General features: G+C 43.5%; 1 protein-coding gene across 1 annotated transcript in view; it reads right to left on the minus strand.

Annotated features, from left to right (window-relative positions):
- Positions 1–12,402: 12,402 nt before the first annotated feature.
- PXDC1 (PX domain containing 1) overlaps positions 12,403–27,147 on the minus strand; it is a 33,090-nt gene continuing 18,345 nt past the window's right edge. The window contains exons 2-5 of the mRNA XM_033154487.1: positions 25,142–25,233; positions 23,244–23,361; positions 18,089–18,200; positions 12,403–12,912 (exon numbers count right to left, since the gene is read on the minus strand). Coding sequence (XP_033010378.1) covers positions 12,795–12,912; positions 18,089–18,200; positions 23,244–23,361; positions 25,142–25,233 — 440 coding nt within the window. The 3' untranslated portion in view covers positions 12,403–12,794. The remainder of the gene's footprint in view (positions 12,913–18,088; positions 18,201–23,243; positions 23,362–25,141; positions 25,234–27,147) is intronic.

Raw genomic sequence — 27,147 nt, forward strand, 5'->3', positions numbered from 1 at the left:
TTTTGTTTCCAATGCATTCCTATGGGGAAATCGCTTTTATCGACTTACGAATTTTTCGACCTACGAATGTGCATTCGGAACGGATTAAATTCGTAAGTCGAGGTACCACTGTACTGTCAGTTTGCATTTCTTAGTGCAGAAAGTATTGATCTGATGTGTAGAGATCTTTCATATTCTACTTAATTCAAGAGGGTTCTGGAAGCTTCTCTGTGTGAAAGAAGCAAGCAGAAGGTCCCTGATGTTTGGGTTATTCCTTCAGAGAAGCTGAGTACAGCTGGCTTAAACTGGTTCTCTTATCTTTTCTGTCAAGGTCATGCTGACTATAAAATTAGGAGGAGTCTGGGTTTCACTTCTCTTTCTATCTCTTTTCCTTCTGGTGTGGTATTCTGTACATAGTGTGCTTATAGTGTTAAGGTTTAGAGTTACTATAAGTTATTGTTAAGTTTAAGTTAAGTCTGCTGCAACTGGATTTCTTATGGACAGTGCCAGTCCTGAATGTATTGATTGCATTTGTGGCCATTATGCTCATTTGCCTTCAGTAGCAGTAAAGCTCTGCTGGGTGAAATACAATCGCCCTTGGTCTATTTTGGGGGGAATCCTGCAATGTGTTTAGGTTTTTACTCTGCAGTGCTAACTATACGTTGGAATCTGCTCTGGATCAATATTGAGTAGAATTTCATGACAGATACACCCACCAAACTGGCCCGAGACTATGGCAGGTGTAGTTCCTTCCTTCAATGAGAAGGAAAAAGAAGAATTATGCCCACCTCCTCCCACCCTGGCCACAGTGAACTGGCAGGGCTAGGAATATAGGGCAGCATATTGCATTGAGTTAGAGCACTGGTCCATTGAGTTCACTATTGTTTGGTAATGGCTCACGGAAACTCTCCTGGGTATCAGACAGGGGTTATTCAAAGCCCTATCTGGAGACTCCAGAGATTGAGCACGCAGGGTATCCCAAAATGCACGCAACCCCCCCCCCAAAAAAAAGAATTGTGTCTGTGGCTTGTATATTAGCTCTCTAGGGATTCTTTATTACTAGCACAGCCATGTCCTGGTTACCATGGCAACTATTGCTCAGCGGTAAATTCCATCAAAGCACAAATGCAGACTGAGGGGAAAGGAAAGAAGGAAAAAAAAGAGGTTGCATACAAAGAACTGGAGTGTGAAAGAACTGGAGTGTGTCTTATCTCTCCCCCCCCCTTTTCTATGTATGCAGCGAGTTCTGTATTATGCCAGAGAAGCAAAAAAGAAGTTATAATGCAGAAACCCCAATCGTGACCCCCCCAAAAAAGGATTCTAAATTTAATTTCCCCAGTGCTCTCCTCAACTCCACCTCACACAAGCTCTTCTGTTCGTCTCTTTTGACCATGATATATCTCATGAACGTATCTGCTGCATTTGGGAATGACGATATTGGTTTACTTCACCATTATATGGTATAAAGAACAACCTGAGTTACAGAGCATCTGTTATGGGAGTCTGGGTGTGTAGGGTGGAGGGACCACAATTTCCTAAGCCCTGCTGGACTCACGCCGATCAGGGTGGAAGAGGTGGGATAAGAGACAGCGATGCTAGCACCAAGACTGGCAAAACTTGTCTGCCTTGTCAGAAACATGTCCGTGGAATGGGAGAGTTTGGAACCTGTGGATTCCTGGTCACTCCTGATGCATGGCTGGCTCTACTAGGTAGAGTGAGGCAACCACCTGAGATGATAGATACTGTAGGTCAGGGAGTGGCAGGAATGTGTTGGAGGGCGGAGGTGTATGTGTCATATGACCTGTCCTGTGCTCTCCTAAACTAATCTGCTGTCCACCACCACATTTAAGGACACTTTCCCATCACCATGGTTGATTCAACTGCTTGTTATTCACTTCATGCCGCAAAACACATTGTTTCCTCTGCTGCTGCTGCTGCTTCTCCACCCTCATTGCTGTTAGTTTGATAATTTCTTTTTTCAGTCATTAGATTAACTTTTATCTTATGTTTTATTTCTAGTTTATTTTATTTCTATTTTGCCTGCTTAACTTAGGCTGGGTTTCTAGTTTAAGATCTGCTGGGTCCTGGTTGAGCTGCAATAATAATAATAATAATAATAATAATAATAATAATAATAATAATAATAATAATACCCCACCCATCTGACTGGGTTTCCCCAGCCACTCTGGGTGACTTCCAGCAAAATATTAAAAAATAATAAAATGTCAAACATTAAAAAACCTCCCGATCTGTATCTTCCTGTGGCTGCCTTCAGATGTCTTCTAAAAGTTGTGTAGGGATGAGGGAAATACACTGGCATAACTCTGTCTGAGCTGGGGATGTGGGAGTTAAGCTGCCATGTAGCCTGTTTGCGCTAAGAACCTCCTGGACCATCCAGAGATCCTCTGGATCCTATCCCTCTCATCCTGATGGATCTTGCCATAGGATCGCTCCCTGCAAGTGTTTAGACTTGCAGAGCTTGCCATTTGAAAGATCAATAATGAGCCAGTCAGGGGAAGAGAAAACGATTGAATTTTTGTGGCAAAAGACTCTCGTTTTCATCTGGCAAATTCCTTAGACAAGTGAGTTATTGTCTAGGAAAGGTTAATCTGCACGATCCCCATTTTGGAGGACTGACAGTTGAGCAAGCATGTTTATAAAAACAAAGGCACTGTGTATGTGATTATGTCAGCTCATCTCTACAGAGGCAGGTTTGGATCTATAGACTACAGTAACAACAACCGGAAAATATAAAGGAAGGACTTTTCTAGCATTACAAACTTACACAGCTTTGCAGCAATAGCTTCCATTCCATCCTGTCTTCTAGCTGCACCTGCTTGATAGATACCATTTCTATTTTCTCAGGCAGCTTTATTGCTTTTATCTAAAAATGAGGAGTTATGAATATATTAGAAGTAGTAATGTCTAGATTAGAGCACCTTGCCATCGTGCGTTCGTTGCTCCTTAAGAGTTCCCCAGGGCACAATTAAAACTAAATTGCCAGACTTGGAAAGAAAAACTGTCATTATACGTTGCATCATATTGCTATAGAAAATCTTCCGTATGTTGAGGCTGTTTTCATTTCCTCAGCCCTTCCCCGATGGAGCCTTATCCAAATGTGCATGTTTGACAAGCCGCCGACTTTGTTTCCAGACCTGGAGAGAATTGCACTTGTATGCCTAATAATCTGGAGACGAGTTTGTATGCAACATTTCCACCTTCCGTCACCAGTGAGAAGTCAAGCTAATCCAAATCGATGGCGCATGATGTGTATGGACCCGCATAATGCAGCGTTGCCAGTGCAATAGTCCCATCTCCAGAGTTTGTCACAGATTTAGAGTTATTTCGCAGTTCGTTGTTGGCTCATTGAGCTATAGATTTCTCTGTACACACACAGAGAGAGAGATAGACACAGTTTTGCTCATTGGAACAGAATATATGATCGTTCTCCAAGTCAACATTTCGAACAGCTTGGGGTGAATACAGAACACACAACAAGTTCATTATGTACTCCTGGAACATCTGTAGTCATCCTGGAGGTTTTGTCCCCCCCCCTCCGCCAACATCTTTTCACAATAATCAGACTGCCTGCTGTGATTTTAGTTTCATAACTAATGTCTTGACCCCTGCTGCCTACACTTCTTTCATTTTTCATTGATGGTTTTGCAGATTGCTAAGCATCAGGGAATCAAACGTCAGTACGGTAGATATCAAAAATTAATGCTTGGGAACTGGCAGCACAGCCCCAAATCCTAAAAGTGTGATGGCGATACAAACAGCTTGTGAGATGCTCTTATAAACATAAGCATAGCACAACCCAAGGTGGGGCAAATTAACCAAACCTCCTCTTATAATATTTGTTCCTTCCATATACATCATTCCCTTCCAGATGTTTGTGGCATCTCTCTTCTGTCTGTTTTCTCTGGGTCTTAAAGTCTGCCTGGTTAGAAGAGAGAATTGTGACAGGGACAGCTCATTATGCAGGAATGGGGGCGGGAGGGGGAGTTCACCTGCCAAAAGGTAGAGTGCCTATAATTTTCAGCTGAATATGACCTCTTTGAGGGGGCAGCCCCCACAAATATTTTATTGGAGGTGCCAAAGGGATCTTGGCCCCAGGGAGTTGGCTCCTATGCCTGCATGTATTTGCCTGTGATTTGACAGGATACATGCCAAGGGACGTGGGTGGCGCTGTGGTCTAAACCACAGAGCCTAGGGCTTGCCGATTAGAAGGTTGATGGTTCATATCTCCGCCACAGGGTGAGCTCCCGTTGTTCGGTCCCTGCTCCTGCCCACCTAGCAGTTTGAAAGCACGTCAAGTGCAAGTAGATAAATAGGTACCACTCTGGCGGGAAGGTAAACAGCGTTTCCATGCGCTGCTCTGGTTCGCCAGAAGCTGCTTAGTCATGCTGGCCACATGACCCGGAAGCTGCACGCCGGCTCCCTCGACCAGTAAAGCAAGATGAGTGCCACAACTCCAGAGTCATCCGCGACTGGACCTAATGGTCAGGGATCCCTTTACCCTTGACCTTTTATGATACATGCCAATTTCACCCACCTCTGTCAAACAAGAAAAGAAGATGTAGCTATATTTAAACTACTCCTAGTAGTGAAATTTGTGTGGTGGTAGGAATGACACCTAGTTGTTCTTGTTTTCTGAATCAGGCTCTGACTCCAAGCTGAAGCTTCTGAAGTACTTCAGAACAAGGCAAGCTCTTTCCTGAAGTGGCCAGTTTAATACCATATGCCTAATGCCATGTAACCTTCCGTGTGCTTCTCAAAATACCCTGCTGCCCTTAGGTGCCATGGAGGATGAGGTGCCACCCGTGCTGGAATTAGGATTCAACTCACATTGCAGTCAACATCTACAATGTGGTACCAGAGAAGCGGGGGGAATTTTGCCTACCTCAGGCAGTCAACAACAAAATGTATTTGCTCAGGCCTGCTTGCAAAATTAGTCCTTCGGGTTACTTAGATCCTCCTTCCACACCAGACCCACTTACAGCTCAGTTAGAGAAGAACATTGACTCAGCAAGAAAGCAAGGGAAAGCTTGCGGATAACTGCTGGAAAAGAGAAAAACTCATCAATCAACCCAAATGTTGCTCGTCAATTGCTTGTTATTTACTTAGGACTGCACTAATTTATTACATTCTTCTTCCTGCACGTAACTGCCTACCTATATATATATATATAACAGCATCAGCACAACCTTCAAAAGGCTCACTAGGGTAGAGAGCAACCCTGAGGTCATTCACTTTGTAATAGCAAGCTCCTATTCTGCCCCCCCCCCCGGTGCAGTTTTTATTCTTAATGTTAATGGAGCCTCGGTGGGGAAAGTATTCAGGAGCAGCTTGTATGATGCAGAGTAACAAACATATATTCCCTGTGCTAACGCACACAACTGGGGAATACTAACAATGCAATCCTAAGGATGTTTACTTGGAAGTAAGTCACGTTGTGTTCAGCAGGGCTTAATGTGAAGTGAATGTCCATGGGTGATTTTTCCTGGCAGAAATTGCTAGCACTACAGATTCCTTTCAATATTATCAAATTTTGGTATTGACTTTTTGCATGTACATTGACTAAAATCCATACACACTAAATAGATCAATCATGTCTCATAGAGTCATAGAATTGTAGAGTTGGAAGTGACCACGAGGGTCATCTAGTCCAACCTCCTCCAATGCAGGAATCTTTCACCCAACACGGGGCTTGAACCCACAACCGTGAGATTAAAAATCTTGTACTCTGCCAACTGAGCTATAGCTCCACCATCTGGAGATAGAATCTCGACTCACAGAATCTTGACCCCACTCTCTTTCTCCTGCAGTCCTGTCCATTCTGCAGAAGACCAGAGATACATGTCTTGTGCCAAACCAGTGGAGAATTATGTTGTGCTCTCAAGAGAGATTTATTACGGCATGGGCATTTGTGGATTCAAGCCAGTTTCATCAGGCGCATGAAATGTCATCCTCGGTTGGCAGATATATGCACATCTGGGTGTAGAGGGGAGGGGTGGCATTGTAAATTGTGGGGCCAAACAGCCATGAATTGCTAGATATACCATCTGTGGCAATGCTGTGCAGTGCTTAAACGTACAGCTGGTGCACTTGGCAGCACCTTCTAGATGTTTGGACTGTCTGATCCTGGCAGTGGCGGGAAAAAGGAGCGATCATCCAGACATCAGAAGCTTGAAGTGCATTGCTCAGCATGTCACCCGAGGCACCTGTTGCTGCACCTGGGTTCTCCCTCTCTGCCCTTGGGCAGTGAAAAGTCCTCCCATCTTCAGGGAAAGCGAGGAGGGAACATTCAGCAGGACAGTTATTTGCCAGCCATTGAGGGAGTGAGATAGGATGGAAGGCACTGGAGAAAGGCACAAGGATCTAAGAATAACTGGGAAAGGATATGCTACCCCGGAGCGATCCTATGCATCGTAAAGGAGTAGAAACAGTCCTGATGTAATCAGATTTCATTATCTTATGTAAACTGCTTTGGGGTTTTTTCTAGATTGAAAGGTGCAATACATATGAGCAGAAAGAAAATACAAGATAAAAAAAAATGTCCTATATTGATAGTTTCAGTTACCTTCTGCCAAAAATCTTTCAATATAGGACAATGTTTTTTATCTTGTATTTTCTTTCTGCTCATATGTATTGCACCTTTCAATCTTACATTTGAACAACCTTACATTTACAGAGCAAAATATCCTCTTGAATTATATACCCAGCACATGGAACCTTACAAAAGAACAATAGGAGTGGACTCTCCGTGCCCTTACCACAGCAAAAGGACCGATACTGGTGAATTAGAAAAATAAAAATGCGGGTCCCTTCCACGACTGGATTGACGACTTATACAAACTCGCAACATATGACCAACTTGCATATAAACGCAGACTTGCCATGGACAAATTCAATGGTATTTGGAATCCATTCTTACAAATACTGTAATAGGTTAAGATCTGGTGAAGGACAATAACAACCTTGAAAAATATACAGTTTTGCGTTTTTCCTCTCCCCCCTTTGTTTCCCCTTCTACATGGGTTTTGCTTCTCTTTTTTTGTTTATGTCTCACCATGTTTAGTGCACATATAATTATGTGCTTTTTGAACTTTCAATAAAGATGTCGGGGGGGGGGGAATACAAGATGAGCACAGTGACAATTTCTTTCCAGCAAATGTTGGACCATGGAAGAACTTAAGAACCTTTAATTCTCTAAGGTGTGAGTCCACAGTCTTTACATGTTATTGTTGTGCCCCAAAGAGGGTACACTCTACATTTTTTCTTTGCTGGTTTGTGCTATATTAAAAACTGGGAAGATGATAGTACGCCGACTTAGTTCTTCAAATACAGCCTTACTGTGAAAGCAAGAGAATATTCTATTAAGAGAGAGAGAGGTGCAGTTTTGGGATGTAAACACAGAGCAGCCAAACCCAACACTGCTAGAGTGGACATGAAGTCCTCAGGCTTAACTTCCTGTTTACCTGGACTGAGTTACAGGAACCAGAAGTAGGTGTGGTCTTACCTGGGAACAAGATCCCAAAGATCACTCTCCATTTTTGCCTCGTCTTTTGAACAAGCAGGGTGCTCTCTCTCAGCTTGCAGCTGAGAGGAGCAGAGATGGAGCCTGTTCCCCTATGGAATCAGCTTCACCACATGTAAATATATTTATCTAAGCTTATCTGCCTCTTTGAGCCTGTACTGTAACTCATGGATGACTGTAAGTAAACTCTTTTATATCTTATAATCAGTACTGTGTTGTGTCTTTACTTTTAAGAGGGAAGAAGGGGAGTATACCAGGAATATATATTTCTTATAGAGGCTTTAGCAAGCCTATGCAACCGTTTTCTGCTGCGCTTTAAAAGGGAATATAACTCTGCTAAGTTTGGAGCTTGCTCACACAAGCTGGGATGATATATATAAAATAATATATACCCATCCACACTCCTAAACATTCCCACACAGTTTTCCAAACCTCTCCCTAATAGGAGGCAGTTTCACCTTCAGACTTCAGACTTTGTGCAATTGCTTCTTTCTGGAATGATGAAAATGGCAGGTGGGTTTTCAACAGTGTTGAATGGATCTGGGTAATAATACTGGCCGTTAAGAGATGCTTGACTGAGCTACACCCTAGCCCTATTGACACCTTCAAACCACACTCATCAAACACATCAGGGTGGGGATCAATCATGCTTCTTGTCCCACCTCTGCATATCTAGCAGGAGGCGTGAAGGACTTCTCTGTGCATGTACAAAGTGTACATACATGGACTGTGCACAGTTGGAGGCCCAGATTGTGCATGGGTCGCTAATCATGCCCCAAAGCCTCTGTATATTTAGGTGTGCAATACAGAGTTTCCTTGGCACTTTCTGTAAGCGCAGAGAGATTTGGGGCAGATCTAGCAGGCACAATCCCACCCCGTTATCATCCCATGTGTTCAGTGAATGCTGTTTGCAGGTTCACATGAAGAGAGCTCCCATTTTGTAGGTTACATGCTTTGGTCCGTGAGCACAACTTAAGAATCAGACGGCAATGATATTGATGTAAAACGCGTTCCTTAAACACATAGATGTGGCTCAGTCTACAGCAGTTCAAACTGACCGCTAAAGGGAGTCAAGGAATCACTTCCTCAAAGGGTTTTACTGATATTATTTTGTTTTGCGAGGAAATGTATGCAGTGAGGCTGCAATAATACTGACGCAATGCACCTGCTGCCATTCTGGTGCCATTTCAGAGAGACAAAAGCAAGCTGTTTGTTTCCAGGAAATTATTATTACTTCATGCTGTCAGAAAGCAGCTAAATTCATCTTTTGAGCAGTTTATTTGGAAATAGGAGTCTTGGGTGGGTGTTTTTTTTTTTATTAAAATGTGACATCAAGTACAGTAATGCCCTTGTGTAAAAATGACAGCAGATGCCGAGCTGTCATACGCTGATTTCTGTATGTTGCAGAGAGGGAATGCATTTCGGTTCTGAAAACCTAAATGGGAAACAACAAAGGATTTTACTCCAGGGGCTCAAATGAAACCACAACATGAATAGACCACAATAAAAATAGATTCTTAAGATGACCAAGAGTTATTACCACAACGTATGTTAAGCACTCAAACAAAGGAGCAGCTTTTATGGGGTGATCTGATAATTACTTTGCTGGCACTGGCTACGGAAAGCCTTTTAAAACAAACACAGCAGCCAACATACTTGGACAATCTCTGGCATAAAGGTACGTAAAAGATAATCCCTGCCTCACTGGATTAGTCAAAAGTGTTGTAATTATATTGCTATTAGCCAGCCAGGTACCCCTAGAAGTTTATGAACAAGGCATAGAATGAGATGGTTTCCTCCTCTTGATCATTCCCAGCATGGCTATTAAGAGGTAGCTATATCTTCTTTGATTTTTCCTAATCCCTTTTCAAATTCATTATTAAAATTATAATACTTAAGCTAATGGTCGTCACACCTCATATTTGCTTAAATTCCATCAGTCATTTCTATGCTGTGTGGAGAGAAAAAAATCTCCTTTTGTTGTCTTGAACCTACTGCCAATCCCCTTTATTTCATAATTCCAAATTCTAGTCAATATTATAACGGAAGAAGTATTTTGCTCTCTGTGCCTTTGTTTTCATTTCCAGTGTTTGCATTTTTTTCACATTCAAGTCTCTGTGAAGATAAAACTTTCAATTTCTACAAAGGAAAAGGGAAGCAAAATTTAACCAGTGTGTAGTTTTATTAAGACTGTGGCGAGTCCATCCCCCCACCCCTTAAAGAGCTGGAATTTAGTAACATGATTTGACTCGTAATCTGGACATAACACTTAATTATGTAACCCAACGGCAAGAATTGACATAAATTATCACTTTATAGGTTACAATTGGTTAGTTCTGTACTAGAAACAGCTTGAGGGCAATCCCCAGATTGCTTCACCAAAGAAAAGTACAGTTAATCCATCTCAACATTTGGTATTAAGAGCAGGATTTCCTTTTGGGTATTAATTACACCGCAGTGCCATTGATGAAGCAGAGAAAAAGCTACAGCAGTGCAGCAAGTTGCCCTATCAATCCCAGTAATGAAGTAGCTCTGGGTTCCCCATGGGATCATTTTTAGATTTCTCTCCCACCAAGCAAATACATTGCGATGTACTTAGACCTGGGCAACCCAGGCCCAAAGCCCTGCTCAGCCAAAGAGCCAGTCGCTATTGCTTTGTGTAGCGTACCTTGTTGTGAGGATAAAATTCTGTAGTTCAGGGACAAGGAATCTGCAACCGTTTCAGTGTTGTTAGAATGCCATTCCCATCAGCTGCAGCCTTCCTGGCCAGGGCTGATGGGAGTTGGAGTCTAGCACCATCTAGAAAGCTGCAGGTTCCCTATCTTGAGTATTTCCGAGGAAAAGAGCATGTGGCAAGTGCAAGCCAAGGTCCAACTGTCTAGTGATCGAGGAAGAGTGTTGGACAACCAAACGAACCCTGAAGGTAAACCATGTTACAGAAATAAGCAACTCCTCTTCAATACATGGCAACCTCAAAATCCCATCTCTCTTCCAAGACAATGTGTTGACACTTCAGTTCTCTGTGTTAATGGCGTCCTGCTTGGTCCCACGATGATGCGACGCTCCCATGATGCTGCTCTGCATTGGCGTGTGCTGGGTTTGCCTTGTTCCTCACAGCCATTCTGTCCCTTAGAAAACTACTCCCATGCAGAGCAGGAATTATCAGACTAGATGGACCAAAGGAATATGGCAGTTTCATATGCCAAATATCTTAAGATCACACTCAACACCAGGTGTTACACGTACAATGGGTAATATTTTATTTCATTAAAATATATTGGAAACATCTCTTGCAAAAGAGTTGGGTTCTCAATAATTTATTACTATTTACATTAGCAAATTTTGTTTTACAATCATTATACAAAAGAATACTGAAAGGTTCACAGGAGAAGGGGGCAATGTACCATATTCTTCGGCGCTGGGGGGGACGGACAAAAGGAGCAAGGAACTTGGAATGTATTGTGTTCTTCATTTCCTACACACAACTTCTGGCAATTCCACTAAACACCTGTATCAGTTTTATCTCAGTTTAATCACCATTTCCCCTTCCTCTGGGAACTATAATTTTCAGTGGGTGTTGATAATACTCTGCTGGAGCATGGCTCACAGAATTAGAGTTCTTCATATTCCCCCTGAGTAGAAGGAATGACAATTAAATCAGTTGAGCCCTATAGTCTAGATGTGCCTTTATTAAACAGCTTCATCACAGTATGTGGTTGAATGAGCTGCGAGAACAGGTGCTTTGCCATCCTATGAGCTGAAGCCAAAACCAAGCTTAACACAGCACAATTCAGTATTTAAAAGGCGTTGAGGCCTGCTTCTGCTGTTACCTCAAATGCTTCATGTTAACAGAGCCCACTACTGTCACCCCAGAACCAGTTCTCGCTCCTCATCCATGGCATTCAGGCCTACAGAACTTGTCTCTGTGCCATGTCCTCCTTCAGGGAATGCAAGAGTTGTTTACTCTTTCCCCCAGGCCAGTGGCAAGCAGAAGGGACAATGTGGCTGTCACTTTCAAGGACCTTCAAAATTGCACTTGTTTTCTTAATAGCTGTGCATGGAAGCTCTTTTGGTGCAGCTCTTCCAGGTCCAAAACACTGCCGGCTGTACAGCTATTTTGGTCAAGCTTCCAACCCCAGAAGGCAAACAGAGGGGGAGGGCTAGAGTCAAAGTGGGCTAGTGAATTTTTATAAGGGTGCACCTGTTGCTGTAGCACAGCTTTAAAATGTCCACATGTAAATGGTTGAAGCTTATTTCTGAATGCATGAGAAGTAAGAATAATGGGGGCCATAGAGGGACATCTGACTCCCACCAGTCCCAGTTGGCATGGACACTGGTCAGGGATGATGGATGGAAGTTGTAGTCCACAAACATATGGTGGTCCACAAGATCCTCCTTCCTGCCCTAGACAGCCAGCTGACAATTCTAGTGGAAACCCTGCAATAGTGAGAACAGCAAAGATTTCCTGGTTCCAAGACAGGGGAGAAATCCTAACAGCATTTCTAGCAGACCCATCCAAAATTCAGGTACAGTTAAAAAAAAAAAACCATGGATTTCTTTCCCTTTCCCCCAACTTGGGATGTAACTTGCTTGTTTCCTTTATAATTATTTTTATTATTAATTATTATTTCAAGTGAAAAAGACAGGCCCTCGGATGATTAAATAAAACCACAGGCTTAGAATAAGTTAAATTAAGCAATCCATTTATGTGCTTATTTCCTGGAGGCACGCATGACATAAGGCATCTTTCAATGAATGAACTACCATGACACTTGTTATAAGTTGTCACTCTGAGGAATGAAAACCGAACACAGGAGGCCTTTCATTGGAAAAGGTTAAGAATGTACTTATGGTAAGAGGGAGCTCGGGGGGGGGGGGAAGGGGGAAGAAATGTGGATGGTCTGTGCAAGTTCTACCGTATATCAGTAAGAACTGGCGCCACTGATTTTTGCACATTCACCAATGATTTGTCAATGGCGTGGTTGCTGCTGATTTGGCTGCATGGCATAGTTCCTTGGCCTATTATGCTCCAGGTGCCTTTGCTTCATTCCCTTTGGCAAAACTAACATCTCTTTGTCCATTAGAATAGAACGGCATCTTCACAAGCTGCCACCAGGAACCACGATGAAGAAACAAGCAGAGATGCCAGCATCAAGACGGATGCAGCGATCCCCTTTCCTCCTTGCATCCCACGACAAATGCAAAACTATAGGATGGTGAACGCTGTGCTTAAAGACGCCCCACTGATGTCCGCCACAAAGTTCGTTTGCCACTCTTAGTCCAAAATATCAGTTTCAAACGGAACCAGGTGGTAGTATGACAAGTTGGTGACATACGCTGCTGGGTCATCGCTGCCCTCGAGCTCGGAGGTAAATTCGCCAACGTTTTCAAACCTAGAATGGGACAAAACAATGAGTTTACGTCATTCCTTCTTGGTCATGCTATTGTATTAAAAGGGGGAAATGTGCCTTGGGATGGAACGCACATAAGTAAACAGAAATTAAGCTCCTGAGAAGTGGCAGATGCCCTTGACATAAAGCACCATGGGCCTCCAACCAGGGATAATATATGGTTTTGTTCTCCTAATCACAGTGCTCAAAAGCCATCAGCTCGTTCACAACAATACCAATGGTGCTAAAAGCCTTTCGCAGGAGAGATAACGATTGGGACACGCCGTGTTTTCTTTGTTGTCCCCAGACATTCTTTGTTTGGACTCCATATTCCTTTGCTCAAGCAAAACAATGGTTTGAATTGACTGGCATGCAGATCTAGTAGCTGAAAAGGCCTGAAGGGCTACCAGAAGTTCTAGCACAACTTGGTATGCAAATTGTGTTCAAGTCATACCTCTTGGTTATGGCAAGCCCACAATGCTTCAGAGTCTACACTCAAAACGTTCACAGGCCACCATTTTCCATGTCACCAAAAGCTTCCTAATAACTAAAAACCAACAGACCAAAATCCTGGACCCCAATTGAAAACAAGCATTTTTCTCTCTGGGTCACCAAATAGGGTCATGTCAAACAGTCATGATGCTTCATTTTATTATCACTTGGATTGGAGGATGAAGAAAGGAAGTTAACTAGAAAGTGCTATGGCCATGGTTTTTGCAACGAATGCCCACATCTTCACTCTGAGAGCCTTTGACAGCTTCTCCAAAGGCCTTTTTACTTAGCACATACTGAACAGTGCTGAAAGAAATCCAGGCTGATATTCAATGCTAGCCCTACTCAAAGCAGACCCATTGACATTAATTGACACAGCTAAATAAGGTTCATTACTTTCAGTGGGTCTACTCTTGACCAGAACTCGGTTGAATACAGTCCCTACTCTTGGATGGTAAAAACCTCCTGTTTCTTCCATTTTGATTCTTGTGAGGTCACCCAGTGACAGTTAACACGACTAAAAATTAATGTGGATGGAAAATGTTGATGGGATCTGGGCTGAGCTGGGCATCTGACGAAGCATGTGGCTGGCCACACACTGGGGGCTCATAACTCACCCATCTTCTACTTTAAACAACTGCATAGCTACCCAAAGTGGCTTGAGGAGATTGTAGTTGGCATATGGCACTTCATTCCTGGTGTGGTTCCGTTCTGTGCATTATACGAACCGGCCTTCATTTCAGGCTGAATTCATACAACCACAGAAGTTGTTGACAGTCACATGGTATCCTGAATTGAAGCTCACTCGTTCCGAATGGATCGTGTGAGAACTCCAGGTTAATATTGGCTGCAACGCCACATATTTTCCCTAAGCTGGTCAGAGGACAGAAAGTTCAGTTGTGCTTCAGCCCTGTTGCTGGTGGCCTTACATCAAGCATCCCCAAACTCGGCCCTCCAGATGTTTTGGGACTACAACTCCCATCATCCCTAGCTAACAGGACCAGTGGTCAGGGATGATGGGAATTGTAGTACCAAAACATCTGGAGGGCCGAGTTTGGGGATGCCTGCCTTACATGATCTCTTCCTTGTGAAATTGGGACATTTGTGGGCATTATTTGAGGAAAAATAACCGCCACAGAGAACATGACTTTGTATTCAGTGGCTAGGAAACTGTTCCTCATTTTAGTCATGAACAAATGAGCTTTACATTTTAGCTAAACTAGATGAAAGATGTTTGCATTCCCTGCCTCTCTCTTGCTAGGTCACTTACCATCACAGTGTCATGGTCCTTGCAATCTAAGACTTGCTTCTTTGAGGCTGACAAGACACTCCTAGAACATCTTGCTAGGCATGAGAAGGGGCTAAGCTATAAATACTTTATAGTATGGCTGGATCACTTCAGCCATTCTTCTGAACTAATATAACTGCAGCGATTAAAACACCCGGAAGGCTGCAACAATCAAGCCAATCTAATGTTCCACATGCATGAAAACTCAAGAGGAGAGACTGCCACCTACTGTATCAGAAACACCTCCTTCTGAAGGATGTTGGAAATATTTGTCTGCTTCCTGTTTAATTGAAATTTAAACCAATCCCCCCTGCTGCCTCGATCATCTTGCAAGACTATATAGGTAAGGTAAAGGACCCCTGGATGGTTAAGTCCAGTCCAAGGCGAATATTGGGTTGCAGCACTCATCTCGCTTTCAGGCCAAGGGAGCCAGTGTTTGTCCACAGACAGCTTTCCGGCTCATGTGGCCAGCAGGACTAAACCGCTTCTGGCACAACAGGACACTGTGACGGAAACCAGAGTGCACGGAAACGCCGTTTACTTTCCTGTTGCAGCGATACCTATTTATCTACTTGCACTGATATGCTTTTGAACTGCTAGTTTGGCAGGAGCTGGGGTGGCGCTGTGGGTTAAACTACAGAGCCTAGGGCTTGCCGATCAGAAGGTCGGTGGTTCAAATCCCAGCGATGGAGTGAGCTCCCGTTGCTCGGTCCCAGCTCCTGCCCACCTAGCAGTTCGAAAGCACGTCAAAGTGCAAGTAGATAAATAGGTACCGCTCCGGCGGGAAGGTAAACAGTGTTTCCGTGCGCTGCTCTGGTTCGCCAGAAGCGGTTTTGTCATGCTGGCCACATGACCCGGAAGCTGTACGCCGGCTCCCTTGGCCAGTAAAGAGAGATGAGCACTGCAATCCCAGAGTTGGACAAGACTGGACCTAATGGTCAGGGGTCCCTTTACCTTTAAGGGCAGAGCAACGGGAGCTCACCATGTCAAGTGGATTCGAACTGCTGACCTTCCGATCAGCAAGCTCAAGAGGCTCAGTAGTTTAGACCACAGCGCCACCCGCGTCCCTACTATATATTCTATGTGCATAAGCGAGTTTGCCTGCTTCAAGCCCCGACTGAAGCTCATCCAGTGTGACTTCTGCTTCTGCCTCTGACATTCATTCATATGAGCAAGAGTACCAGTGGAGGATTTAGCTGTGTGGAATATGATTGCACAAGTGTTGCAAGATTCCTATGGAATAGCTGGCCACTCAGAGTAGGGTATGTACACAACGAGATACTTGCCTGCAGCTAAGACAAAACAGGCCACTGCTGTGTGCAAGGATCTGAAGACTGGAACCACTAGATCTAGCCCAAGAATGCTGCAAACCAACTGTCGATCCATTTTATTGTAATCGTTTTGGTTTTCAACCTTTCCTTTCCTCCTCCTTTCTCTTCTCTTCTGCCTTGACGTGTGAAGAGTTCAGTTTTTACACTGCAAATATTTAAGTTCTTGAAGATACTGTTATCTGCAGCTAATTAACACTACTTGAGGTGACTCATCAGTTACCTGCCAGAACAGAATTTCCTAGGGATCTTCTGCAGCGAAGACTGTCAACATAGCTGCGCATGAAGACAGCATTTAAAAGTTTGGTTTGGTTGCTATCTGTAAGCTCTTCTATCATTAAAGCAACATAGAAAACAATATTTGCAGTGGAGGGGAGAAAGAAAAGAAAAAGAGTGTTTTCAGTACTATACTAATGCCAACTGTGATTCAGCATTAGTAATATAATAACCACCTGCCTGACTCATAGTAGCTGTATTAAGAGTGTGTGTTTGTTGTTTGTTTGTTTGTGTGTGTGTGTGTGTGTGTGTGTGAATAGCCCACTCACCAGCATTATTGGGTTGGATTTTTCTTAAGGTTCAATATACAATCCCAAGCAATTGAAGGGAAGTCCACAACATAAAAAATATATATCCAAAGAGAAGACAACATACCGTAAAACTGATCACACAATTGGAATCTGTTGCTGCAAGGGAGCAGTTGTGTTGATATTAAAAACTAAAGGAGTGCTCTTGTGCTGGACATTCAATCCGTAATGGCTCTCTGCCACACATTATAATGGAAAATGCTAAGTCAGAGGAGTCCCACTTTGTATGTTAATTTATGCAGGAGATTCAGATCTACAAGTGACTCATTGCTTGTAAATCTAAATTTCTTATGAATGCCCAAATAAATTCCAGTCTTCAGATGCTTAGTCTCATCATGTTACCGCGGTAATGGGATAAAGACTGGCGTTTCAGAGCTCTGCCGCTGGGATGGATGTCCAAATTATATTCAACTAGGTAAAGGCATATAGAATTTCGTGGAATTTCATCCCTTGACCCAGGTTGTCTCCTCTCACTACCTGCCCTAGCTCTGCTTCGACTCTCCTCTCCAAAGTCTGCCCCCATTCAATTCCTCCCTCATGCTTTTACATTCAACCCAATCTTGGTAGAATGGAAAAAACATATTGTCTAACACTAGGCCATACCTGGTTTTCAATATTGCACTATAGCACCAGCTAAACATCGCTATATATCGATATATCACAATGTCTGAAATAAGGATGGAACTATGCAGAGGCAAACAGTAGGGCTGGGTGATGCCTGGTTTTCAACATGGTGGTGTATCGCCAGCTCAACATCACGATATACTGATATATCACAATGTCTGAAATAAGGATGGAGCTGGTTTTCAAGACTGTGTTATATCATCAGCTAAACATTGCGATATACTGATGTACAGTGCTTTTTTCTAGAAAAATAGGTGCCAGAACTCACCATGAAGTTGTTCCAGTAAGTCCCACACTTTTTAACAACAACAAAAAGAGGTGCCAGTACTGTGTACCCCATGAAAAAAAAAGCACTGCTCATATATCACAATGTCTGAAATAAGAATGGAGCTTTGTAGAGGCATGGGCTGGTTTCACAGTTTTTCCCACATTGTGATTTTTGCATAGCACACAGACACACACATCATAATTCGCAATATATTGCCAGGTCAAAATTTATGAAACCACTATCACAATATGGACGTCAAACCAGTTTTGGACGATATATCGCCCAGCCCTAATATTGTTCCCTCCCTGTCATCTTCCACCTCAATATTAGTTCTCAGACTTGTATCTCCAGTCTACTTTTCCTCCAGATTATGCTGCTTTTGGTAGTCTGGGAGGCATTGCCCCATGGTAAACTCTCACCCCAAACTTAGATACTGTTTGAGGTGGGGCATGGGAAAGAGGCAATATATTTCATCAAACAGCTTCATCCAACATTTTGTTTCTTGATCAACCCTGGGATGACACAAATACGATGTTGAGAATGGGCATTTCTGTTTACGGGTGGAAATATTCATTCAAATACCATGTATACTTACAAATGTTCTGCCGAATCGACATCTAAGTGCTTTTCTTTCCCGTTTGGTATACTGTGATCAATGACTATTGTTTCAGTGTTGGCTAAACAAAACCCATTAGATCGCATGATTTCTATGGAAGAAGAAAGGAAAAGGGGAAACGTCAATATATGAGGACTAATTCCAGAAAGAAACATGTGCCTACCTAACAAATGAGATCACAAATCAAACATTATTTGAGGAAAAGGAGACATAAATGTTTCCCCCCACAAAAGAATACACTGATACAAATTCACTGTAAGCATCTCTGCTTTATGGATTAAGCCTCAGCTAAAGGAAATTTATGGGCCATCTTTTGGATAAACAGCCTCTTTAGAAATCACTGGCAAATTCCAATTGTTCTCAGACAGAAAGTATCTTATGGTCTTTACATCCTTGAAGAGTCTGCGAGGGAAAAAATGAGGGGGTGTATTACCACAGTTAAAATAAGTGAAGCAATTGGTATTTAATTAACCCTACCTCCCGATAAGATCATTAAGCCCATGGTCTAAAATTACCTTACCAATTGGACCAAACTGAATCACAGGACAGGCCCAATCAGACACCCAAAACTGAGCTTGGAGAGCTGAAAGCATATTTTAGGGTACAATGCCAACACCCACCCACCCTGAGAAATTGAATTGGTAAGTGGGATCTATTGAAACGTTAATGTTGTGAACCTCTCACTTATTTCCACGTATAGCTCTGGTGGCAGTGACCCAGAAGTGCTTTATTTGCTAAGTAGAATCAACAAGGGCAAAAGGTTGGATGGGCGACTACATGAGAACACTGACTCCTGCTGGCAATATGTGGCATTTCAATCTTCTTTGGGTCAGCCTGGATAGCTTAGTTGGTTAGAGCATGGTGCTGATAACGCCAAGGTTGCAAGTTCGATCCCTGTAAGGGACAGCTGCATATTCCTGCATTGCAGGGGGTTGGACTAGATGATCCTCGGGATCCCTTCCAACTCTACCATCCTATGATTCTATATAATGTGTGTAAATAATGCCAGTGACCTCCTTCCAAAGAAACTGAATCCTGCATGAGCACTGTACCCTTGGAATATCTCCCCACTCGGAAGTGGGGTGCATATGCATAACAAGAAACATTTGACTTTTGATTCCTCAACTGTGACAGAAACAGTTACGACGGGGATTGCAAACTTCTCCGTATTCAATTAGCATGGGAGGCTGCAATTCTGTTTGTCTTGAACTGAATTTTGCCAAGCAATGACAGCCTTTGGTAACAGATTTTCAATGGGAGGAAAAGAGAAGGGGGGGAGGAGAGAGAATGAAAGGGCTCTTGTACCTTACATGCCAGTGTTTTTGTGCAAAAAATAATAGAGAACTTCTCTAATTAGGTACAGCATTTTAAAGCCAGAAACTTTATTCTGGGAACCCCTAAAAGATTTTGCTCACTTTGTCGCACTAACCTGACTGTGCAAGATGAAACTAAACCGTCTGTTATTTTAAGCATACAGCATTCTCATTATCTTCACTCAGACACAACACTTGAGCAGAAGGATGATTCTCTTCTGCCTATTCTGAGCTTAGTAAAAACACATTTATTGTTAAGTTTTCTATCAGTTCCCTGTCTCTGCTGCCCTCCTTCTCCTAACCCATCAGGAAGTGCACTTAAAGTATGACTCATCTTCTGCAACAAAGGATGGTACTGCAGACTGAGACGTAAACTCCAGACTCAAGCCTCTTACCATCTGGTATACTTTCCTTCCTCTTTAATCTGGAGAGAGACTGTTTTGGGAACAGGCTTTTCTTTGTTGAATACAAAATATGTCCACCCTCTCCCCTTTCCAATCTTCTTTGGATGATAACAAATGGCCAACAAACAAAACCACAGCAGATCCAATGTGAAATAGGACCGGAATATTATTTTGCTTTGCTTTTCTCCCCACACAGAATCATAGAATTATAGAATTAGAAGGGAACCTGAGCATCATCCAGTCTAACCCCTGTAGTGCAGTTTGTTGTTCAGTCGTTCAGTCGTGTCCGACTCTTCGTGACCCCATGGAGCAGAGCACGCCAGGCACGCCTATCTTTCACTGCCCCCCGCAGTTTGGCCAAACTCATGCTAGTCGCTTCGAGAATACTGTCCAACCATCTCATCCTCTGTCATCCCCTTCTCCTTGTGCCCTCCATCTTTCCCAACATCAGGGTTTTTTCTAGGGAGTCTTCTCTTCTCATGAGGTGGCCAGAGTACCGGAGGTTCAACTTCAGGATCTGTCCTTCCAGTGAGCACTCAGGGCTGATTTCTTTAAGGATGGATAAGTTTGATCTTTTTGCAGTCCATGGGACTCTCAAGAGTCTCCTCCAGCACCATAATTCAAAAGCATCAATTCTTCGGCGATCAGCCTTCTTTATGGTCCAGCTCTCACTTCCATACATTACTACTGGGAAAACCATAGCTTTAACTATACGGACCTTTGTCGGCAAGGTGATGTCTCTGCTTTTTAAGATGCTGTCTAGGTTTGTCATCGTTTTCCTCCCAAGTGCAGTAATCTCAACCAAAACACACCATGCTGACCATCCAAACCCCACTTAGAAACCTCCAAGGAAGGAGAGTCCACCACCTTATGATAGAACACATTCCGCTGTCAAACAGCTTGGAATCCGCCTTTCTTGCAATTTGAATCCATTGGTTTGAACCCTACCCTCCAGAGCAAGAAGTGCTTGCCCCATCTTCCACGTGACAGCCCTTAGATATTTGAAAATGGCTATCATATCTCCTCTCACTCTCTGTGGATCACCCAGTCAACAGAACATGAGATTCTTAATTTCAGGGTTGTGGGTTCGAGCCCCACATTGGGCAAAAGATTCCTGCACTGCAGGGGGTTGGATTAGATGAGCATTGTGGCCCCTTTCAACTCTACAATTCTTTGATTCTTATTCAGGCTAAACATACCCAACTGTTCCTCATAAGGCTTGGCTTCCAGACCCTTGATCATCTTGGTCACCCTCCTCTGCACACATTCCAGCTTGCCGCTATCCTTCTTAAATTGTGCCTCCCAGAACAGCACACAGTATTCCACACGTGGGATCATCGCTTCCCTTGATCGTGACACTAGACTTCTGTTGATGCAGCCTGGAATAACATTAGCTTTTTTTTTTCTTGCATCCTTGAGACTACAGCTTTTCTCTTCCAAGGTTAAATACCACCTTAGCAGTTAGCTTGAACATTGTTCAGCCTAGCAAAAACACTGGATAATTTTACCCTGCAAGATTCTAGGAACACAGGAAGCTGTCTTACACTGAGTCATCTGTGCGTCTAGCTCAGTGTTGTCTACACTGAATGACAGCTGCTCTCAAGGGTATCCAGTAGGGGTCCCCTCCCCCCAGCCCTACCTGGAGATGCCAGGGATCGAACCTCAGTTGCTTCACCAGTGAGCCAGAGCCTTTCTGAATGGGACGTCAACTTTCAAAGGAAAGGAGAGGGAATATACAGATCCTATCTCCCTCTCTCATGCCTGAAGTAAGTGGACCTCTGCCCCTTCTGCCACTGCCTCTTTCCAAGTCCTTCTTTAAATGTCTTTTTGCTTCAGTTAGCTCTTCTTCTTCTTCTTTGGCGATCACTTGTAGCAGAGTAAGATTGTCTTCCATGAACATGGTTTTAACAGTGAGTCCATAAGTGATTATGGAGGCCAATTCTGGACATCCTCTACAAAATGACACCCCACCCCCTCACTTTAATCCTGATTTATCATCTCTCTGTTGTTGTTGTTGTTGTTGTTGTTGTTCCTGCTGTTGCTGCTGTTTAATTGTTTAATTTAGTAAATGTTCTGCAGAAATGACCAACCCTTATTAAATAGGGAAATAATATGAGATGAACTACTGATGAGGACTCTTCTTTGGCGATGCCTCGTAGCTGAGTAAGATTGTCTTCCATGAACACAGTCTTAACAGTAAGTCCATAAATGACTGTGGAGGCCAATTCTGGATCCACACGTCCTTCCACAGTTGGGACATAGGTTTCTGGGTGGGAGTTGATCACGGTGAGGGTTTGCCAAGCGTTTTTCCTCTTAGCACGTTCCTGCCTTTCGTCCTGGGTTTGAGCATCTTCAAAGCCCATTACACCTTTGGTAAAGGCTATTCTCCAACTGGAGCGCTCGCAGGCCAGTGTCCCCCAGTTGTTGGTGTTCATACTACATTTTTTTTAGATTTACCTTGAGAGAGGCTTTAAACCTCTTTTGTTGACCACCGGCATTACGCTTTACATTTTTAAGTTTGGAATAGAGTATTTGCTTTGGAAGACGATAATGCACAACATGACCTGTCCAACAAAGTTGATGTTGAAAAGCCATTGCTTCTTTATATGATTTTTGCTAAAATGTATAAGACTGAATCAAACAAAGCTTCACATTGTGCTTTAGAAACAGAGAACTGGAGAGTTTGAAAGGACCACAAGAGTTATCTAATCCACACACACACACACACACACCTGCAATGTAGGAATCTTTTGCCCAATGCGGGGCTCGATTCCATGACCCTGAGACCCAGAGTCTCATGCTCTGCCAACTGAGCCAGGGAGTCTTTAGTATGATGTCCAAACAAAGCCATTATAGAAAGCTGGTGAAGGCAATGTGGTTCCATCTAGATGTTGTTGGACTACAACTCCCAGCCTTCCTGCCACGCTGGCTGGGCCTGTTGCAATCTGGAGTCCAACAAAGTTTGGAGGATGCCACATTGGTTATTGTTGAAAGGGACCTTGGAAGCATCTAACAACATTCAGAAGAATTTTACAGTGGTGGGGAGGAACTGCTGTTACTCCAGCACGTGTTCAGCTCCCTTTGTGACTGTCCTGATCAGTATTATCCAAGATCAGCACACACAAAACTAGATTACACCCCCTAACCACTTTAGATAATAGCTACTGAAGAGGTTACTTAAGAATTACCACAGCAGCCCAGATCATTTTGTCAATTACCATGTCTCCAGTAGCATCCAGTTTCAAAGAAAATTAGAAGGCATGGAGAAACAATGAAGTAATTCTCATTTTTGGAGTGAAATCCTTTGAGAAGCCTTAGGAAAGGGGGAGGATAGAGTGGAAGTGACTCTCTTTTGAACCATATGGATGAAGATGGGTAAAACAAATATTGTTGCTAAAGCAAGTTGATAACTCTTACCTGATATTTTAACTGGACTTTGAAAGCTTGGTTGAATTTTATGGACATTGTCATTCTTTAACACCTGATCTAAAGGAGATCTTTCGAAGAAGGTGAGGACGACTTCTGATCTGGAGTACTGGATAAAAAAGAAAATTATAATTACAAGAGCTCTGGAACGGGAGGAAATCTCATCTGAGAGTTCATTTTCATGGCTGCCTTTATTTACTGAAGGAGCACGTTCTAAGCTTGGGGCCACAAATGCCAGGGTCAACAAGACACAATAATGGCAGCCATGCATGTTTAAACATGGAAGTGCCCCAATAATATAGGAAGTGCAAGAGTGGGATCTGGTTTTAAACACAAAGGCAACACACAGATGAAGGGTCCAGGATCCCCTCTGGGCTTGCCACCTACTTCTTTGCTGCCCCTAGAGAGAAGAACATAAGAAAAGCTTACTGGGTCACGCCAATGGTACATCTAGACTAGCATCCTGTTCTCACAGTGGCCAACTAGATGTTTGTGGGACACCGGGGAGCAGAACATGAACACAAAAGCATTCTCCCCTCACATAGTTTCCAGCAACTGATATTCAGAAGCATTACTGCCTCTGACGGTGGTTGGTAGGCACCCGTAACTTTATCCTCCATGTCTAATCCTCTTTTAATCCAAGTTGGTGGCCTTAACTGCCTCCTATGGGACCAAGTCCCATGGTCCTAGATCAGGCATAGGCAAACTCGACCTGCCAGATGTTTTGGGACTACAACTCCCATCATCCCTAGCTAACAGGATCAGTGGTCAGGGATGATGGGAGTTGTAGTCCCAAAACATCTGGAGGGCCAAGTTTGCCTATCCCTGTCCTAGATCTTCCAAAGTTCAGTCCTATGGGTTGTCCATGGGTTCTGGTGTCATGAGAGAGGGAGAAAAACTTTCCGCTATCCACTTTTCTCCATACCGTGCCCAGTTTTAGAAAGTTTTCAGAATGGATGGGAGCTGATTCGAGAGAAAATGCACCCAGCAGCAGTTTTCCCCAAGAAGCTCCAGGATAGATGCGGATTGTGGCTACTGTCATGAGTTTGCGGCTTCTGACGCTAGTGTGGGGAGAGCACTGGAGGCAGGATAAATGGTACCCAACCCCCCATGATCTATGCACCACACTGGATACATTCTGTCACTCCTGTTAGGTCAAATCCTCTTGCGAAGAAGGAGGGGAAGATCGGCCCCATTTCCATGACAGCCCTGCTTCCGTGTCAGCTGTAGCTCTACAACGTTTCTCAGCATTTGCTTGATGGGTTTGTTTCTGCATTTCTTAGTGGTGACGAAAAGGTAGAATAAACTATCCCACACAGTATGCACACATAACAACTGCTAGCGTTAAGCAAGCAATGCCCAAGTGTCTCTCTCAAATTGCAATGGTAATGATTTCAATGGGCAATCATTGCAGTGGCTGTTTGATTCAGTGTTGGAATGAATCAGACCACTGGTCCACCAAGTTCACGGTGGTCTGCATCCGTTGGCAGTGGTTTTCTAGGGTTTCAGGTGGGGGGAATTTCCCAGCCCTACCTGGAGAGACTGGAGACTGAACTTGGGACCTTCTGCATGCAAAGCAGATGGCGCTACCATTAGGCTACAGACCTTCCCCAGTGCAGGCTGCCCAATGGATTGAGTTTCACATGAAAATAAGTTGTTCACCTATTACCTTTTATGGATTTCCATGAATTTTAAGAAAGGATGCAACTGAATGGAATTGAGGGATTTATTTAGCAGGAAGAATCAGAAGCCCAGAGACCAAAACAAGGGAAATGACCCGTGGGGAAGCTGAGAATACAGAAGCTAGTGTATCACAGCTGTTAAGACCACAACCTATAAGGTGGTAGCCCTGGTTTTCATCAGTAAGTCTTCGCATCTGCTCCACTTACCTTCCAAGGCATATTTATAATATTCTTAAGGAGCTTCTCTACTTCATTAAGCCTGGCTTCTATGTCATGAGACTCTTTAATGGTGATTAGTCCTGGAAACAAAGAAGATCTGTAAGGAACGTGGGGTGTGGAGGGACCAAACACACAGCATCTTATAGAGGTACCGGCTTTTCATTTTCTTCAGTTATATGCAATCAAGTATACATTTAATGCTGAACCTATCCTAGCCTGAGGACTTCAACGTGGCTAAAAATCGATTAGGCAGCTGATTTTATTAGAAGGCTATGATGCATATTCCTCAGCCCTTTGCTAGATTATCTAAGCCTGTCCCCCACACATCATTATCAAATGGCAGCCTAAAAAGATATATATTAGGTCTTATGGCAATCTGGATTGCATGATGAATGCTCCATCTATCATTGTCAGAACGCTCAGAAAGCAGCACAAGGGAGGTTCAAACACCTCAGGTGTAAAGGGTTTCTAAAATTAATCTAAATTTTAGCTTTGTGGAGTGTCCATACACTTCCACAACTTCAAGGTCACCACTGAGAAGGCCTCCTCTTGTTTCCTAAACGTGGCACACACTGGTGCTAAGAACATAGGAAGCTGCCTTCTACCGAGGCAGCCCATTGGTCCATCTAGCCAGACATTGTCTACCCTGACTGGTGGTGGCTCTGTGGGGTTTCAGATGGAAGACATTTGCAGCTCTACCTTGAGATGTTTGGGATTGAGCTAGGGACCTGTAGATGCCCTACCACTGAGCCACAGCTGCTCCCCACCCTTGGTTGACCTTGAAGATTTCCCTGCCCCATGTTTCCATCCTGGGTCACTACTCTGATTCTAGGGAGCAGCCGCTTCCATGAAAACTCATCAATGCCAATTGTTCTGGAACTTCTAGAGGCAAATTAAGACTTAAAGGTAAAGGTAAAGAGACCCCTGACCATTAGGTCCAGTCGCAGACGACTCTGGTTGTTATGTACTGAGCTGAATCCTAGAACAATAGGATCCAGAATGCAGCAGTCTGATTGGTCCACAGGAGCCACCCAATCCAGCTCTAAGTGGAAGTGAATCAGCGGCCTGATTGGCCTGCAAGAGCAGCCAATCAGGCTCCTGGGGGAAGTGAATCCGTAACCTGATTGGCCTACAGGAGTAGCCCGGAATTAGCCAATCACGTGGGGCCCATTGTGTAAATAATGTATATACAGCAGACATTTTGGGGAAAGATTCATTCCTTGCTACTATAAGCTGAATAAAGAGCATGAAATTCACACTTGACTCTGAGTATATTTCACTGGGGTTGTGGTGCTCATCTCGCTTTACTGGCCGAGGGAGCCGGTGTACAGCTTCTGGGTCATGTGGCCAGCATGACTAGGCCACTTCTGGTGAACCAGAGCAGTGCACGGAAACATCGTTTACCTTCCCACCAGAGCGGTACCTATTTATCTACTTGCACTTTGACGTGCTTTCGAACTGCTAGGAGCTAGGACCGAACAACGGGAGCTCACCCCATCGTGGGGATTCAAGCCCCCGAACTTCTGATCGGCAAGCCCTAGGCTCTGTGTTTTAACCCACAGTGCCACCCACAAAATTAAGACTTCGTTTTAACCAATTTCATTGAATTTATATCAGATTGTTATTGCCTTCTTTTAAATGTGTCTGTTTTCGTGTGTGTGTTTTAATTACTGGTTTATGTTACCATGAACTGGCAATACATCTACCATAAGGGAGAGGTATCTGTGTGAAGGTCACAGTATCTCTGAATGTGTTTTATTTTAAGCCATAGGAATGAATGAACACCACTCATTAATATGAAAATGAGGGAGTGTCCCAGGGATGATACTAGGATAGGTTTAAGCCGGTTCTCTACTCCTGTTTTCCCAGCCATGTAATATCATATGGTTGAGAGTCAAGCCTGATTCTATCTGCACAGTCTGTCTTGGGTTCTGTCTCTTCATCACTTTAGTGTGTGATGCTGAGAAATGGTCTTTTAGAAAGGTTCCTGTTAT

The sequence above is a fragment of the Lacerta agilis genome, chromosome 7 (genome assembly GCF_009819535.1).
Source record: "Lacerta agilis isolate rLacAgi1 chromosome 7, rLacAgi1.pri, whole genome shotgun sequence".
Classification (NCBI taxonomy): Eukaryota; Metazoa; Chordata; class Lepidosauria; order Squamata; family Lacertidae; genus Lacerta; species Lacerta agilis.